Below are 14,063 nucleotides of genomic sequence, written 5' to 3'. Positions count from 1 at the left end.
ATTGACAGGTCACTTCCTGTTGATTTTGGGGCATTTCAAGGTCACATCCATGATTTCAGGGTATTACAGGTCGCTTCGTGTTAATTTTGGGTCACTTCCTGTTGATTTTGGGGCATTTCCAGTTCACTTCCTGTCGATTTTGGATCACTTCCTATTGATTTTGGGGCATTTTCAGTTCAGTTAATGTAGATTTTGGGTCACTTCCTATTGATTTTGGGGCATTTTCAGTTCACTTCCTGTTGATTTTGGGGCATTTAAAAGTACATCTAAGATTTAAGGGGAATTACGGTTCACTTCCTATTAATTTTGGGTCACTTCCTGTTGATTTTGGGGTATTTTCAGTTCACTTCCTGTAGATTTTGGGTCACTTCCTATTGATTTTTTGGCATTTCCAGTTCATTTCCTGTTGATTTGGGGGCATTCATGGGTCACGTCCATGATTTGAGGGAATTACAGGTCACTTCTTCTCAATTTTGGGTCACTTCCTGTAGATTTTGGGTCACTTCTTATTGATTTTGGGGCATTTCAAAGTCACGTCTATGATATAAGGGGAATTACGGTACACTTCCTATTAATTTTGGGTCCACTTCCTGTTGATTTTGGGATATTTTCAGTTCACTTCCTGTAGATTTTGGGTCACTTCCTATTGATTTTGTGGCATTTCCAGTTCATTTCCTGTTGATTTTTGGGGCATTTCAAGGTCACATCCATGATTTAGGGGAATTACAGGTCGCTTCCTGTTAACTTTGGGGCATTTCATGGTCACACCCATGATTTGAGCGAATTACATGTTACTTCCTGTTAATTTTGGGTCACTTCCTATTGATTTTGGGGGCATTTCAAAGTCACATCTATGATTTAAGGGGAATTACGGTTCACCTCCTATTAATTTTGGGTCACTTCCTGTTGATTGTGGGGCATTTCCAGGTCACTTCCTGTTGATTTTGGGTACTTCCTGTTGATTTTGGGGTATTTTCAGTTCACTTCCTGTAGATTTTGGGTCACTTCCTATTGATTTTTTAGCATTTCCAGTTCACTTCCTGTAGATTTTGGGTCACTTCCTATTGATTTTTTAGCATTTCCAGTTCATTTCCTGTTGATTTTTGGGGCATTTCAAGGTCACATCCATGATTTGATGGAATTAAATGTCACTTCCTGTTAATTTTGAGTCACTTCCTGTTGATTTGGGGACATTCGTGGGTCACATCCATGATTTGGGGGAATTACAGGTCACTCCCTGTTAATTTTGGGGCATTTCAAGGTGACATCCATGATTTGAGGGAATTAAATGTCATTTCCTGTTAATTTTGTGTCACTTCCGATTGATATTGGATCACTTCCTGTTGATTTTGGGGCATTTAAGGTTACATCCATGATTTGAGGGAATTTCAGGTCGCTTCTTGTAAATTTTTTGGTCACTTCCTGTTTATTTTGGGGCATTTCCAGTTCACTTCCTGTTATTTTGGGGCATTTCAAAGTCACATCCATGATTTAAGGGGAATTACAGTTCACTTCCTGTTAATTTTGGGTCACTTCCTACTGATATTGGGTCATTTCAAGGTCACATCCATGATTTAAGGGAATTACAGGTCACTTCCTGTTAATTTTGGGTCACTTCCTGTTGATTTTGGGGCATTTCCAGGTCACTTCCTGTTGATTTTGGGTACTTCCTGTTGATTTTGGGGTATTTTCAGTTCACTTCCTGTAGATTTTGGGTCACTTCCTATTGATTTTTTTAGCATTTCCAGTTCACTTCCTGTAGATTTTGGGTCACTTCCTATTGATTTTTTAGCATTTCCAGTTCATTTCCTGTTGATTTTTGGGGCATTTCAAGGTCACATCCATGATTTGATGGAATTAAATGTCACTTCCTGTTAATTTTGAGTCACTTCCTGTTGATTTGGGGACATTCGTGGGTCACATCCATGATTTGGGGGAATTACAGGTCACTCCCTGTTAATTTTGGGGCATTTCAAGGTGACATCCATGATTTGAGGGAATTAAATGTCATTTCCTGTTAATTTTGTGTCACTTCCGATTGATATTGGATCACTTCCTGTTGATTTTGGGGCATTTAAGGTTACATCCATGATTTGAGGGAATTTCAGGTCGCTTCTTGTAAATTTTTTGGTCACTTCCTGTTTATTTTGGGGCATTTCCAGTTCACTTCCTGTTATTTTGGGGCATTTCAAAGTCACATCCATGATTTAAGGGGAATTACAGTTCACTTCCTGTTAATTTTGGGTCACTTCCTACTGATATTGGGTCATTTCAAGGTCACATCCATGATTTAAGGGAATTACAGGTCACTTCCTGTTAATTTTGGGTCACTTCCTGTTGATTTTGGGGCATTTCCAGGTCACTTCCTGTTGATTTTGGGTACTTCCTGTTGATTTTGGGGTATTTTCAGTTCACTTCCTGTAGATTTTGGGTCACTTCCTATTGATTTTTTTAGCATTTCCAGTTCACTTCCTGTAGATTTTGGGTCACTTCCTATTGATTTTTTAGCATTTCCAGTTCATTTCCTGTTGATTTTTGGGGCATTTCAAGGTCACATCCATGATTTGATGGAATTAAATGTCACTTCCTGTTAATTTTGAGTCACTTCCTGTTGATTTGGGGACATTCGTGGGTCACATCCATGATTTGGGGGAATTACAGGTCACTCCCTGTTAATTTTGGGGCATTTCAAGGTGACATCCATGATTTGAGGGAATTAAATGTCATTTCCTGTTAATTTTGTGTCACTTCCGATTGATATTGGATCACTTCCTGTTGATTTTGGGGCATTTAAGGTTACATCCATGATTTGAGGGAATTTCAGGTCGCTTCTTGTAAATTTTTTGGTCACTTCCTGTTTATTTTGGGGCATTTCCAGTTCACTTCCTGTTATTTTGGGGCATTTCAAAGTCACATCCATGATTTAAGGGGAATTACAGTTCACTTCCTGTTAATTTTGGGTCACTTCCTACTGATATTGGGTCATTTCAAGGTCACATCCATGATTTAAGGGAATTACAGGTCACTTCCTGTTAATTTTGGGTCACTTCCTGTTGATTTTGGGGCATTTAAGGTCACATCCATGATTTGATGGAATTATAGGTCACTTCCTGTTGATTCTGGGACAATTACAGTTGACTTCCTATTGATTTTGGGGCATTCAAGGTCAGTTCCATGATTTGAGGGAAAATAAAGGGCACTTCCTGTTAATAATGGATCACTACCTGTTAATTTTGGGGCATTACAAGGTCACATCCATGATTTGAGGGAATTACAGGTCACTTCCTGTTAATTTTGGAGCATTTCCTCATAACTTCTGTTGATTTGGGGGCCACTTCCTGTTAATTTTCAGTCATCCCCTGTTGATTTGGGGACATTTCAAGGTCACATCAATGATTTGAAGGAATTACAGGTCACTTCCTGTTGATTTCGGGGCTTTTCCAAGCCACTTCCTGATGATTTTGGGTCACTTCCTATTGATTTGGGGGCATTTCAAGGTTATTAAATTAAAGGTCACTTCCTGGTAATTTTGTAGCATTTCCACGTGAACTCCTCGGGCATCCTATGGGTCAACTTCACTTTTTATTTTTATTTTCTCTATGTTAAAAGTAAAAAAAAAAAAAAAACGAATATGTAAATACATTGAGTATACAAACAATTAAAAAAAATATATTTTATTTGTGTACCTATTTATTCCCTAAATGTTTTTTTAAGTCTATTTAATGTAAATTCAATCATCAAGGGGTTAATGACATTTGTCATTCAAACAATTAAATGCAACATTAACACAATAATTGCAAAATAACAAAACTAAACATCCACCCACGGATGCCCCTCTCACACACCCTTCAAAAACATTTTTTAAAAAGTCAGGAGGAACTACTTTCCACCCTTTCTTTCGTCCTTTCCCACTATTTTTCCAGCTCCCCTAAGATAAACGTCTGCTCCCGAGGCCACCTGGCACTCGTGCGATCATTTTTCCTCACTTATTTTTTTTTTGTACTTCCCGCAGTCCATTTTGAGAGCAGAGTGATGGAGCTCTCAGAGGGATGACCGATAAGAGCCTTCAACTCAATCGTAGGTGGCGCCGTCCCGCCTGCCCGTTTCGCTAGGCTGAGACGGAACTGGCGGTGACACTTCAACGCTCGCCTTCAGGTGAACAGAAGCCGCGTACGCGTGTTGAGATGAATTTATCAACGTCTCAGTGTTCCTCACAAATTATTCCAGGGGAAAAAATATGACACGGCCTTTTATTTTATTTATTTATTTATTTTTTTTTTTTTAAACCTGTCCTGTTCAGCTGTTTGACACAGAGAATGGAAGTCTAAGTGCCCGGATTCTGAACAGTTTTAATGTTTCACATTGAGAGTCTGACATACTCCCATTGTGATCATTCAAAATACCTTTTTATTATGACAAAGGAGCGAACAGGAAGGGATTATGGGGGGACAGAAGAAAAGAAATACAAGAGAAGAAGGAAAAGAAACACATACACAAACAACAACTAGAAATACATTGAACATCTAAACTAGTTACTAATATGCTGGCGCTATCGTCAGCGAGATGTATTTCCGGTTTACACCATGTGGGGGCCTATTGGCCAGTGAAAGAGGAGAATGGGGGTGGGGGTGTCTATAAGCTAAGTGATTGAAAGGGGTAGAGTGTACACAAATCAGTTCTGTGATCTAGAACCCAGTAATCGTGTGAATCTCTTATGAGTGTAAGCCCGTTGGCGACCAACCCTACGCCCCCGCATCGCCAATCCCGGCACCAGAACCCCCAACCCGAGCATGCCCTACCACATCCAGCAGCACGCAAGCCCCACCGGGCGCGCGACAGACACGCAGACGGGCGGAGAAACCGCGCGGGCGGCAACCCAGGGCCACGGCCCCCACCCAGCGGAGGGAGGGAGGGCGGGCGGGGGGGTGCGGGGGTCATGCGCAGCCCATCCCTCCTCCCGCCGCCCAGCAAAGGAGCCACCGCCCCCCCCCCCCCCGGGACCCAGGGTGGTCCCCCGGGCCACCCGCGTGCCCATCAACCGGCCTTCAGGGATGGCAGGAGGGGACGCATCACCAACCCCACGCCTACACCCACCCCCGCCCGCCTGAGGGCTGGTGGGTGTAGACGCGGCATTTTATTTCATTTGTACGGAAGTGTATGGCTGATATTGATGACAGTTATCACGTTTTTACATGTTAATTATGGCGTTTTTTGCCTGATCGTACTATGTTTTAACATGAAAGTATCACATTCTATGATGATAGTTTTGTGTTTTACGTGATAGTTAACATTTTTACAAAATAGCATCTAGTTTTTACATGATAATTATAACGTTTTTACTAGGGCTGTCAAACTATTAAAATTTTTAATCGAGTTAATTACAGCTTAAAAATTAATTAATTGTAATTAATCGCAATGCAAACCACCTATAAAGTATGCCATATTTTTCTGTAAATTATTGTTGGAATGAAAAGATAAGACACAAGACGGATATATGCATTCAACATACGGTACATAAGCACTGTATTCGTTTATCATAAAAATAAATCAACAAGATGGCATTAACATTATTAATATTCTCTTAAAACGATCCTTGGATAGAAAATCTTGTAGTTCTTAAAAGATAAATATTAGTAAAAGTTATAGAAATTTTATATTAAAACCCCTCTTAATGTTTTCGTTTTATTAAAATTTGTAAAATTTTCAATCAAAAAATTAACTAGTTGCTCTCCATTGTTGATGTCATTACACCATGCTCATTCCCAAAACCCATAAAATCAGTTGGACCCAAACGCCAGCAGAGGGCGCCAAATAACAAAAAACAAGTAACAAGTAACAAGCGGACATTACACTTCTGTCATTTTAACCTGAGCGGGGCATGTGCATTCATTGCGTCAAATATTTTAACGTGATTAATTAAAATAAATTAATTACCGCTCGTTAACACGATATTTTTGACAGCCCTAGTTTTTACATTATAGTTATCACGTTTTTAGATGATCATTACCACATTTGTACATGATAAATATCACATTCTTACATGGCAGTATCACATTTTTACATAATTATTCCGTTTGTACATGATAGTTAACACGTAACATAACATAACATAACATAACATACATAACTAGAAACTGCAATTTCTGGAGAAATTACACCTGGGTCTTTCCTATGTGGAGACACAGATCTTATCCCTGCCCAGGGCTATCAATAGAATGGACAAACATGCCCGTCAATGGCATTAAACAAAATAAATGCCATTAGAAATGAATGGAGATTCTGGACATCCATGACAGTCAATGGCAGCACCCTCCATAAGCTTCAATGGAATCAGGGAAGTTTGGGGGACACGTCCTATTGATATCTGGTCATTTCCTGTTGATTTGGGAACATGGTTTTTTTGCCATTGAAAATGAATGGAAAAAAATTTGGACGTCCATGGCTGTCAATGGCCTCCAAGTACTCTGGCATCAATAGAATGGACAAACATGCCAGTCAATGGCAATAAACAAAGTAAATGCCATTAGAAATGAATGGGAAATTTGGACATCCATGGCTGTCAATGGCAGCACCCTCCATAAGCTTCAATGGAATCGGGGAAGTTTGGGGGACACGTCTTATTGATATCTGGTCATTTTCTGTTGATTTGGGGAAATTTTTTTCTTTTTCCCCATTGAAAATGAATGGGAAAAAATTTGGACGTCCATGGCTGTCAATGGCCTCCAAGTACTTTGGCATCAATAGAATGGACAAACATGCCAGTCAATGGCAATAAACAAAGTGAATGCCATTAGAAATGAATGGGAAATTTGGACATCCATGGCTGTCAATGGCAGCACCCTCCATAAGCTTCAATGGAATCGGAGAAGTTTGGGGGACACGTCTTATTGATATCTAGTCATTTTCTGTTGATTTGTGGAAATTTTGTTTTTTCCCCATTGAAAATGAATGGGAAAAATTTGGACGTCCATGGCTGTCAATGGCATCTAAGTACATTGGCATCAATAGAATGGACAAACATTCCAGTCAATGGCAATAAACAAAGTAAAAGCCATTAGAAATGAATGGGAAATTTGGACATCCGTGGCCGTCAATGGCAGCACCCTCCATAAGCGTCTATGCAATCGGGGACATTTGGGGTACACGTCCTATTGATATTTGGTCATTTTCTGTTGATTTGGGGACATTGTTTTTTTATGCCATTGAAAATGAATGGGATTTAATTTGGACGTCCATGGACGTCAATGGTATCAACTTACATAGGTGTCAATGGAATCTAAGTACATTGGCATCAATAGAATTAAAAAACATGGTGAAATGCCATTGGAAATGAATGGGAAATTTGGACGTCCATGGCTGTCAATGGCAGCACCCTCTATAATTGTCAATGGAAGCAGGTAAATTTGGCGAACATGTCTTATTGATATCTGGTCATTTTCTGTTGATTTGGGGAATTTTTTTCTTTTTCCCTATTGAAAATGAATGGGAAAAATTTGGGACTTCCATGGCTGTCAATGGCATCGACTTACAGAGGCGTCCATGGAATCCAAGTACATTGGCATCAATATAATGGAGAAAAATGCCCGTCAACGGCATTAAACAAAGTAAATGTCATGAGAAATGAATGGGAAATTTGGACGTCCATGGCCGTCAATGGCAGCACCCTCTATAAGCGTCAACGGAATGTAGGACGTTTGTGGGACACGTCCTGTTGATATCTGGTCATTTTCTGTTGATTTGGGGGAAATTTTTCAGGGACGTTTGAAAAATTCCTTGCGTCGCTCGAAAATTCCGGTCGTGCCGATACTTGAACGGTGCCAATTGGCGCTACTGTTCGGGCTGCGCGGTGCGCCGAAAAAAATGCGGAGAATAAGATTAATAATGATAACAATAATAATAATAAGTAGGCTAAAGTTGAGAAACAACATATACCTGGGAAAGACCCAGGTAATTATCACGATTTTACAAAATAAATATCACATTAACAAATAATTATGACGATTTTACATAATATTTATCACGTTTTTACATGGTATTATCATTTTTTTACATGATAATTATCATGTTTTCACATCATAGCTATCACATTTTTAGATGATAATTATGGCATTTTACGATAGTAATCACGTTTTTACGTGGTAGTGTTTTTACATGAAAGTTAACACATTATTACATAATTATCACGATTTTACATGACAGTTTTTACATGGCAGTTATCACACTTTCAAACAATTATGATGTTTTTGCGTAATAGTTATTACATTTTTACATAACTATCACATATTTACATGATAGTTAACGTGTTTTTACATGATAAATATCACATTTTTACGTAATTATCACGTTTATACATGATAGTGAATACATTTTTACATAATTATCACGATTTTCCATAATAGTTATCACATTTTTTTAAATTATGAGGTTTTTACATGGTACTTATTTTTTACATGATAATTATCACGTTTTTACAACGTAGTTATCACGTTGTTAGATAATAATTATGACGTTTTTATATGATATTAAACATGTTTTTACATGATAGTTGTCACGTTTTACATGGTAGTATGTTTTTACATAATAGTTGACACGTTTTTACATAATTATCACGATTTTACATTTGTTTGTTTTTACGTGATAATTATCTTTTTTACATGATAGCTAACACATTTTTACATTTCAGTATCACATTTTTACATAATAGTTACGGTTATCTCGTGTATACATGATATTTAACACGTTTGTACATGAAAATGATTACGTTTCAACATGATAATTATCAAGTTTTTACATGATAGGTAACATCTTTGTAGGACAGTATCATGTTTTTACATGATAATTACCACATTTTTACATGATAATTACCACATTTTTACATGATATATATATATCACGTTTTTACATGATAGTTATAGTTACGTTTTTACATCATAGTATCATGTTTTACATAATCGTAATCATGTTCTTACATCATCGTATCACTTTTTTACATGATAGTTATCTCGTATTTACAAGATATTGATTATGTTTGTACATGATCATTTTCAAGTTTCTACGTCAAAGTATCATGTTTTTACATGATATTAACACGCTTTTGCATGACAGTATCACCTTTTTACATGATAGTTATAGTTATGTTTTTACTTGATAGTAATCAAGTTTTCACGTCATATTATCACATATTTATGATATTATATTTATCTCGTATTAACTTGATATTTATCACTTTTTTACATGATAGTATCACGTTTTCACGTGATAGTATCATGTTTTTGCATAATGGCTATCACGTTTTTACATGGTGGTATCATGTTTTTACATGATACCTGATATTTATCACGTTTTTACATGATATTTATTTCGTATTTACATATTTATCACTTTTTTTTTTTACATGATAATCATCACGTTTTTACACCATAGTTATGTTTTTACATGATAGTATCACGTTTTTACATTATGGTTATCACATTTTTAAATAATCATGACGTTTTTTATTAATAGCTATCACGTTTTTACATGGTAGTATCATGTTTTTACATGATAATTATCAAATTTTTACATAAATATCACATTTTTACATCATAGTTATCACATTTTTAGATGATAGTCATGCTTTTACATGATAGTAATTACGTTTTTATTGTCGTCGTATCACGTTTTTACATGATAGTTATCTCGTATTTACATGATATTTATCTTTTTACATGATAATCATCGTTTTGACGTCAGAGCATCATGTTTTTACATGGTAGTTATCACATATTTTCATGATAGTATCATGTTTGGACACGGTAGTTATCATATTTTTACATAATAATCATGTTTTTACATGGTAGTTATCACATTTTTAAATAACTGAAGCTTTTGCATAATAGTGTTTACCTGATAATAATCACGTTTTTATATGGTAGTTATCACATTTTTACACAATTATCACCTTTTTACATCATAGTTATCACATTTTTAGATGATAGTCATGCTTTTACATGATAGTAATTACGTTTTTTACGTCACAGTATCACGTTCTTACATGACAGTTCACTTGTATTTACATATTTATCACTTTTTTACATGTTAAATATTATGGTTTTACATCATAGTATCAAGTTTTTACGTCATAGTATCATGTTTTTACATCATGGTGTGTTTTTACATGGTAGACATCACATTTTTACATATTTATCACATTTTTACATGATAGTTATCATATTTTTAAATAATTATGACCTTTTTGCATGATAGCTATCATGTGTTTACATGATAATAATCACGTTTTTACATGATAATTATGTTTTTACATGATGATAGTATCATGTTTTTACACGGTAGTAATTACGTTTTTTACGTCATAGTATCACGTTCTTACATAGCAGTTCTCTTGTATTTACATATTTATCACTTTTTTACATGTTAAATATTATGTTTTTACATCATAGCATCAAGTTTTTACGTCACAGTATTACATTTTTACATCATAGTTAGCATGTTTTTACATGATAGTATCATGTTTTTACATGGTAGTTATCACATTTTTACATAATTCTCACGTTTTTACGTGATAGTTATCACCTTTTTAAATAGTTATGACGTTTTTGCATAATGGATATCACGTTTTTACATGATAGTTATCACTTTTTTAAATAGTTACGTTTTTGGATAATAGTTATCAAATTTTTAGATGACAGTCATGTTTTTACGTGATAGTAATCACATTTTCACATCATTGTTTAACGTTTTTACATGATAGTTATCTCATTTTTAAATGATAGTTATCATGTTTTTACATGGTAGTAATCAAATACAGTACATATCCACGTTTTTGTCTTACCAAGGCGAGGGTCTAGCTGCCTCATCTGAACTTCTTCTACACAGTCGGCAGGAAACCAGCCCGTCCTCCCTTTGACGCTGCCTTCCCAGAAGCCTCCTTCTCCGATGCTCAGCACTGGGAAAAGAAAAGATGAGCGGAAGGTCACAACGAGAAGGGGCAAAGTCGCCGTCGGGAGGTGACCGTGCACCCGTCTTGGGAATGGCGGCAAGGGCAGCGGGACAAAAAAAAGACAAAAAACACACAAACTCACTTTCAGGAATAGAGAATTCCCTTCGGACAATTCATATTGACAAAGAAGTTGACGAAACGAGGGATTGGAAAACGGTATTTTTTAATTTATTTTAAAGTCTTTGTTTTGGGGTCATAAGGTCAAAGGTCACAGAGATGGAAGAGGAATTCTGCAATAATTCGAGAATGACAAATGGGATTATTATGAAATGTGCAGTATATGCTTGTAATATTGAAACAGAAGAGGTGATTATATTTTGTGGCGATAAGATCAAAGGTCACAGAGGTCAGAAAACAGGACGTCACCCAGAAGCGCCCCCCAAAAATAACAGCAAGTGACCCTAGATTGACAGGAAGCATCATAGAAATGCCTGAAAATCAGTAGGAAGTTATCAAAATAAAAAGGAAGCCATGCTGAAATGACCTAGAATCAATAGGAAGTGCCTCATAAATGTCACAAAATCAGTAGGAAGTTACCCGTAAATGTCCCAAAAATCAATAAGAAGTGACCCGCAGGAGTTTAACATTCAATCGCTTCCAGCCCCTTCCAGTTAAAATGGATTGGACGTCTATTGCTGTCAAAGGGTTAGAGTTAAGCTTTGAGAGGTCATAAGGGTGAAGTGAAATGAACCGAAACTCAAACCTGAAACAAAACGAAATGGAAACTTAAATTCAAAACTAATCGGTAGCAAAACTTAAACCTAAAATGAAATGGAACCAAAACTTAAAAATGAAATGAACCAAAACGAACCCGAAACTTAAACCTGAAACAAAATGGAAAAAGAAACTCATGAGGCAAAACCTCAACTTGTAAATGAAATGGAACCTAAACTTAAGCCTAAAATGAAACACATCCTAAACTTAAAATGAAATGGAACCAAAATTTAACCCTAAAATTAAAAAGGAACCAAAACTTAAACCTAAAATGAATCGGTACCAAAACCTAAACATGAAACGAACCGAAACAAACCCGAAACTCAAACCTGAAACAAAATGAAACAGAAATTTACGAAACAAAACCTAAAATTAACCTAAAATGAGACGGAACCTGAACTTAACACATCCAAAACCTAAACCTACAATGAAATGGAACCAAAATTTACCCTAAAACGAAAAGGAACTTAAAAGAAACACAGCTGAAACTTAAACCTAAAATGAAATAAAACCAAAATTTAAACCTACAACGAAACAGAACCAAAACTTAAATCTAAAATGAAATGGAACCAACATTTAAACCTAAAACGAACAGAACCATAATGGAACCTAAACTTAAATCTAAAACGAAACACAGTCGAGACATGAACAAAGAAAAAAAAAAAAAGGAACCAAAACTTAAACCTAAAACGAAACACAGTCGAAAAGTAAACCTATAAAAAAAAAAAAAAAAAAAAAAAAAAAAAAAAAAAAAAAATGGAACCAAAACTTAAACCTGAAATGAAACGCAGCCAAAACTTATACCTTAAAATGAAATGGAACCTAAATTTAAACCTAAAACCAAACGGAACAAAATGCAGCCGAAACGTAACCCTAAAATGAAATGGGAATTTTTTTTTTTACCTAAAACGAAACGGAACTTATAACTAAACAGAACCAACACTTAACCCCAAAACAAAATGGAACCTAAACTTGAACCTAAGACAAAAAACAGTCGAAACGTAAACCTAAAATGAAATGGAACCCAAATATAAACCCAAAACAAATCAGAACCAAAACTTAAATCTAAAATAAAATGGAACCAAAATTTAAACTTAAAATGAAACGGTACCTAAACTTAAACCTACAACGAAACATAGCCGAAACCTAAATCTAAAAAGAAATGGAACCAAAATTTAAACCTAAAACGAAACACAACCAAAACTTAAATCTAAAATGAAATTGAACCGCAATTTAAAATTAAAATTAGAACCAAAACCTAAAACAAAACCGAACCCAAACCTAAAACAAAAGGCAGCCGAAACTTAACCCTTAAATGAAACGCAACCAAAATTTTAACCTAAAACGAAACGTAACTTAAACAGAAAACGAAACACAACTTAAACTTAAACCTAAAATGAAATGGGACCAAAATTTAGACCTAAAATGAAACGGAACCTAAACTTAAAACTAATACAAAACACAGCCAAAACCTAAACCTAAAATCGAATGGAACCAAAATTTAAACCTAAAACGAACTGGAACTTAAAACAAAACGCAGCTGAAACATAACCCTAAAGAAATGGAACCAAAATTTAAACCTAAAACGAAACACAACCAAAACTTAAATCTAAAATGAAATTGAACCACAATTTAAACCCAAAACAAATTGGACCCAAAACTAAAATGGAATGGAACCAAAATTTAAACATAAAACGCATCAGAACCAAAACTTAAACCTAAAACAAAACCGAACCCAAACCTAAAACAAAATGCAGCCAAAACTTGACCCTAAAATAAAATGGAACCACAATTTAAACCCAAAACGAATCGTACCCAAAACCTAAATCTAAAATAAAATGGAACCAAAATTTAAACGTAAAATGAAACGGAACCTAAACATAAACCCAAAACGATACATAGCTGAAACCTAAACCTAAAATGGAATGGAACCAAAATTTAAACATAAAACGCATCAGAACCAAAACTTAAACCTAAAACAAAACCGAACCCAAACCTAAAACAAAACACAGTGGAAACGTAAACCTAATATGAAATGGAACCAAAATTTTAACCTAAAATGAAATGGAACATAAAAAAAAAACAAAAAAAACACAACTGAAACTTAAACCTAAAATGAAACGGAACCTAAACTTAAACCTAAAACTATACATAGCTGAAACCTAAACCGGAATGGGACCAAAATTTAAACATAAAACGCATCAGAACCAAAACTTAAACCTAAAACAAAACCGAACCCAAACTTAAAACAAAACACAGTCGAAACGTAAACCTAATATGAGACGGAACCAAAATTTTAACCTAAAATGAAATGGATCATAAAAAAAACAAAACAAAACAAAAAAAACGA

General features: G+C 35.5%; 1 protein-coding gene across 9 annotated transcripts in view; it reads right to left on the bottom strand.

Moving 5' to 3' along the window:
* The window catches only part of shank3a (SH3 and multiple ankyrin repeat domains 3a), a 333,038-nt gene that overhangs the window by 76,307 nt on the left and 242,668 nt on the right, over nucleotides 1-14,063 (bottom strand). For all 9 annotated transcript variants that reach the window (XR_009063172.1, XM_057835980.1, XM_057835982.1 and 6 more), the window contains one exon: nucleotides 10,832-10,945. Coding sequence is in view for 8 of the 9 variants with exons in the window: in XM_057835980.1 (XP_057691963.1) it covers nucleotides 10,832-10,945 (114 nt within the window). In the remaining variant the exon portion in view is untranslated. The remainder of the gene's footprint in view (nucleotides 1-10,831; nucleotides 10,946-14,063) is intronic.

The sequence above is a fragment of the Corythoichthys intestinalis genome, chromosome 5, assembly GCF_030265065.1.
Source record: "Corythoichthys intestinalis isolate RoL2023-P3 chromosome 5, ASM3026506v1, whole genome shotgun sequence".
In the NCBI taxonomy this organism is placed as follows: Eukaryota; Metazoa; Chordata; class Actinopteri; order Syngnathiformes; family Syngnathidae; genus Corythoichthys; species Corythoichthys intestinalis.
This window is presented reverse-complemented; position numbering and strand designations above follow the sequence as displayed.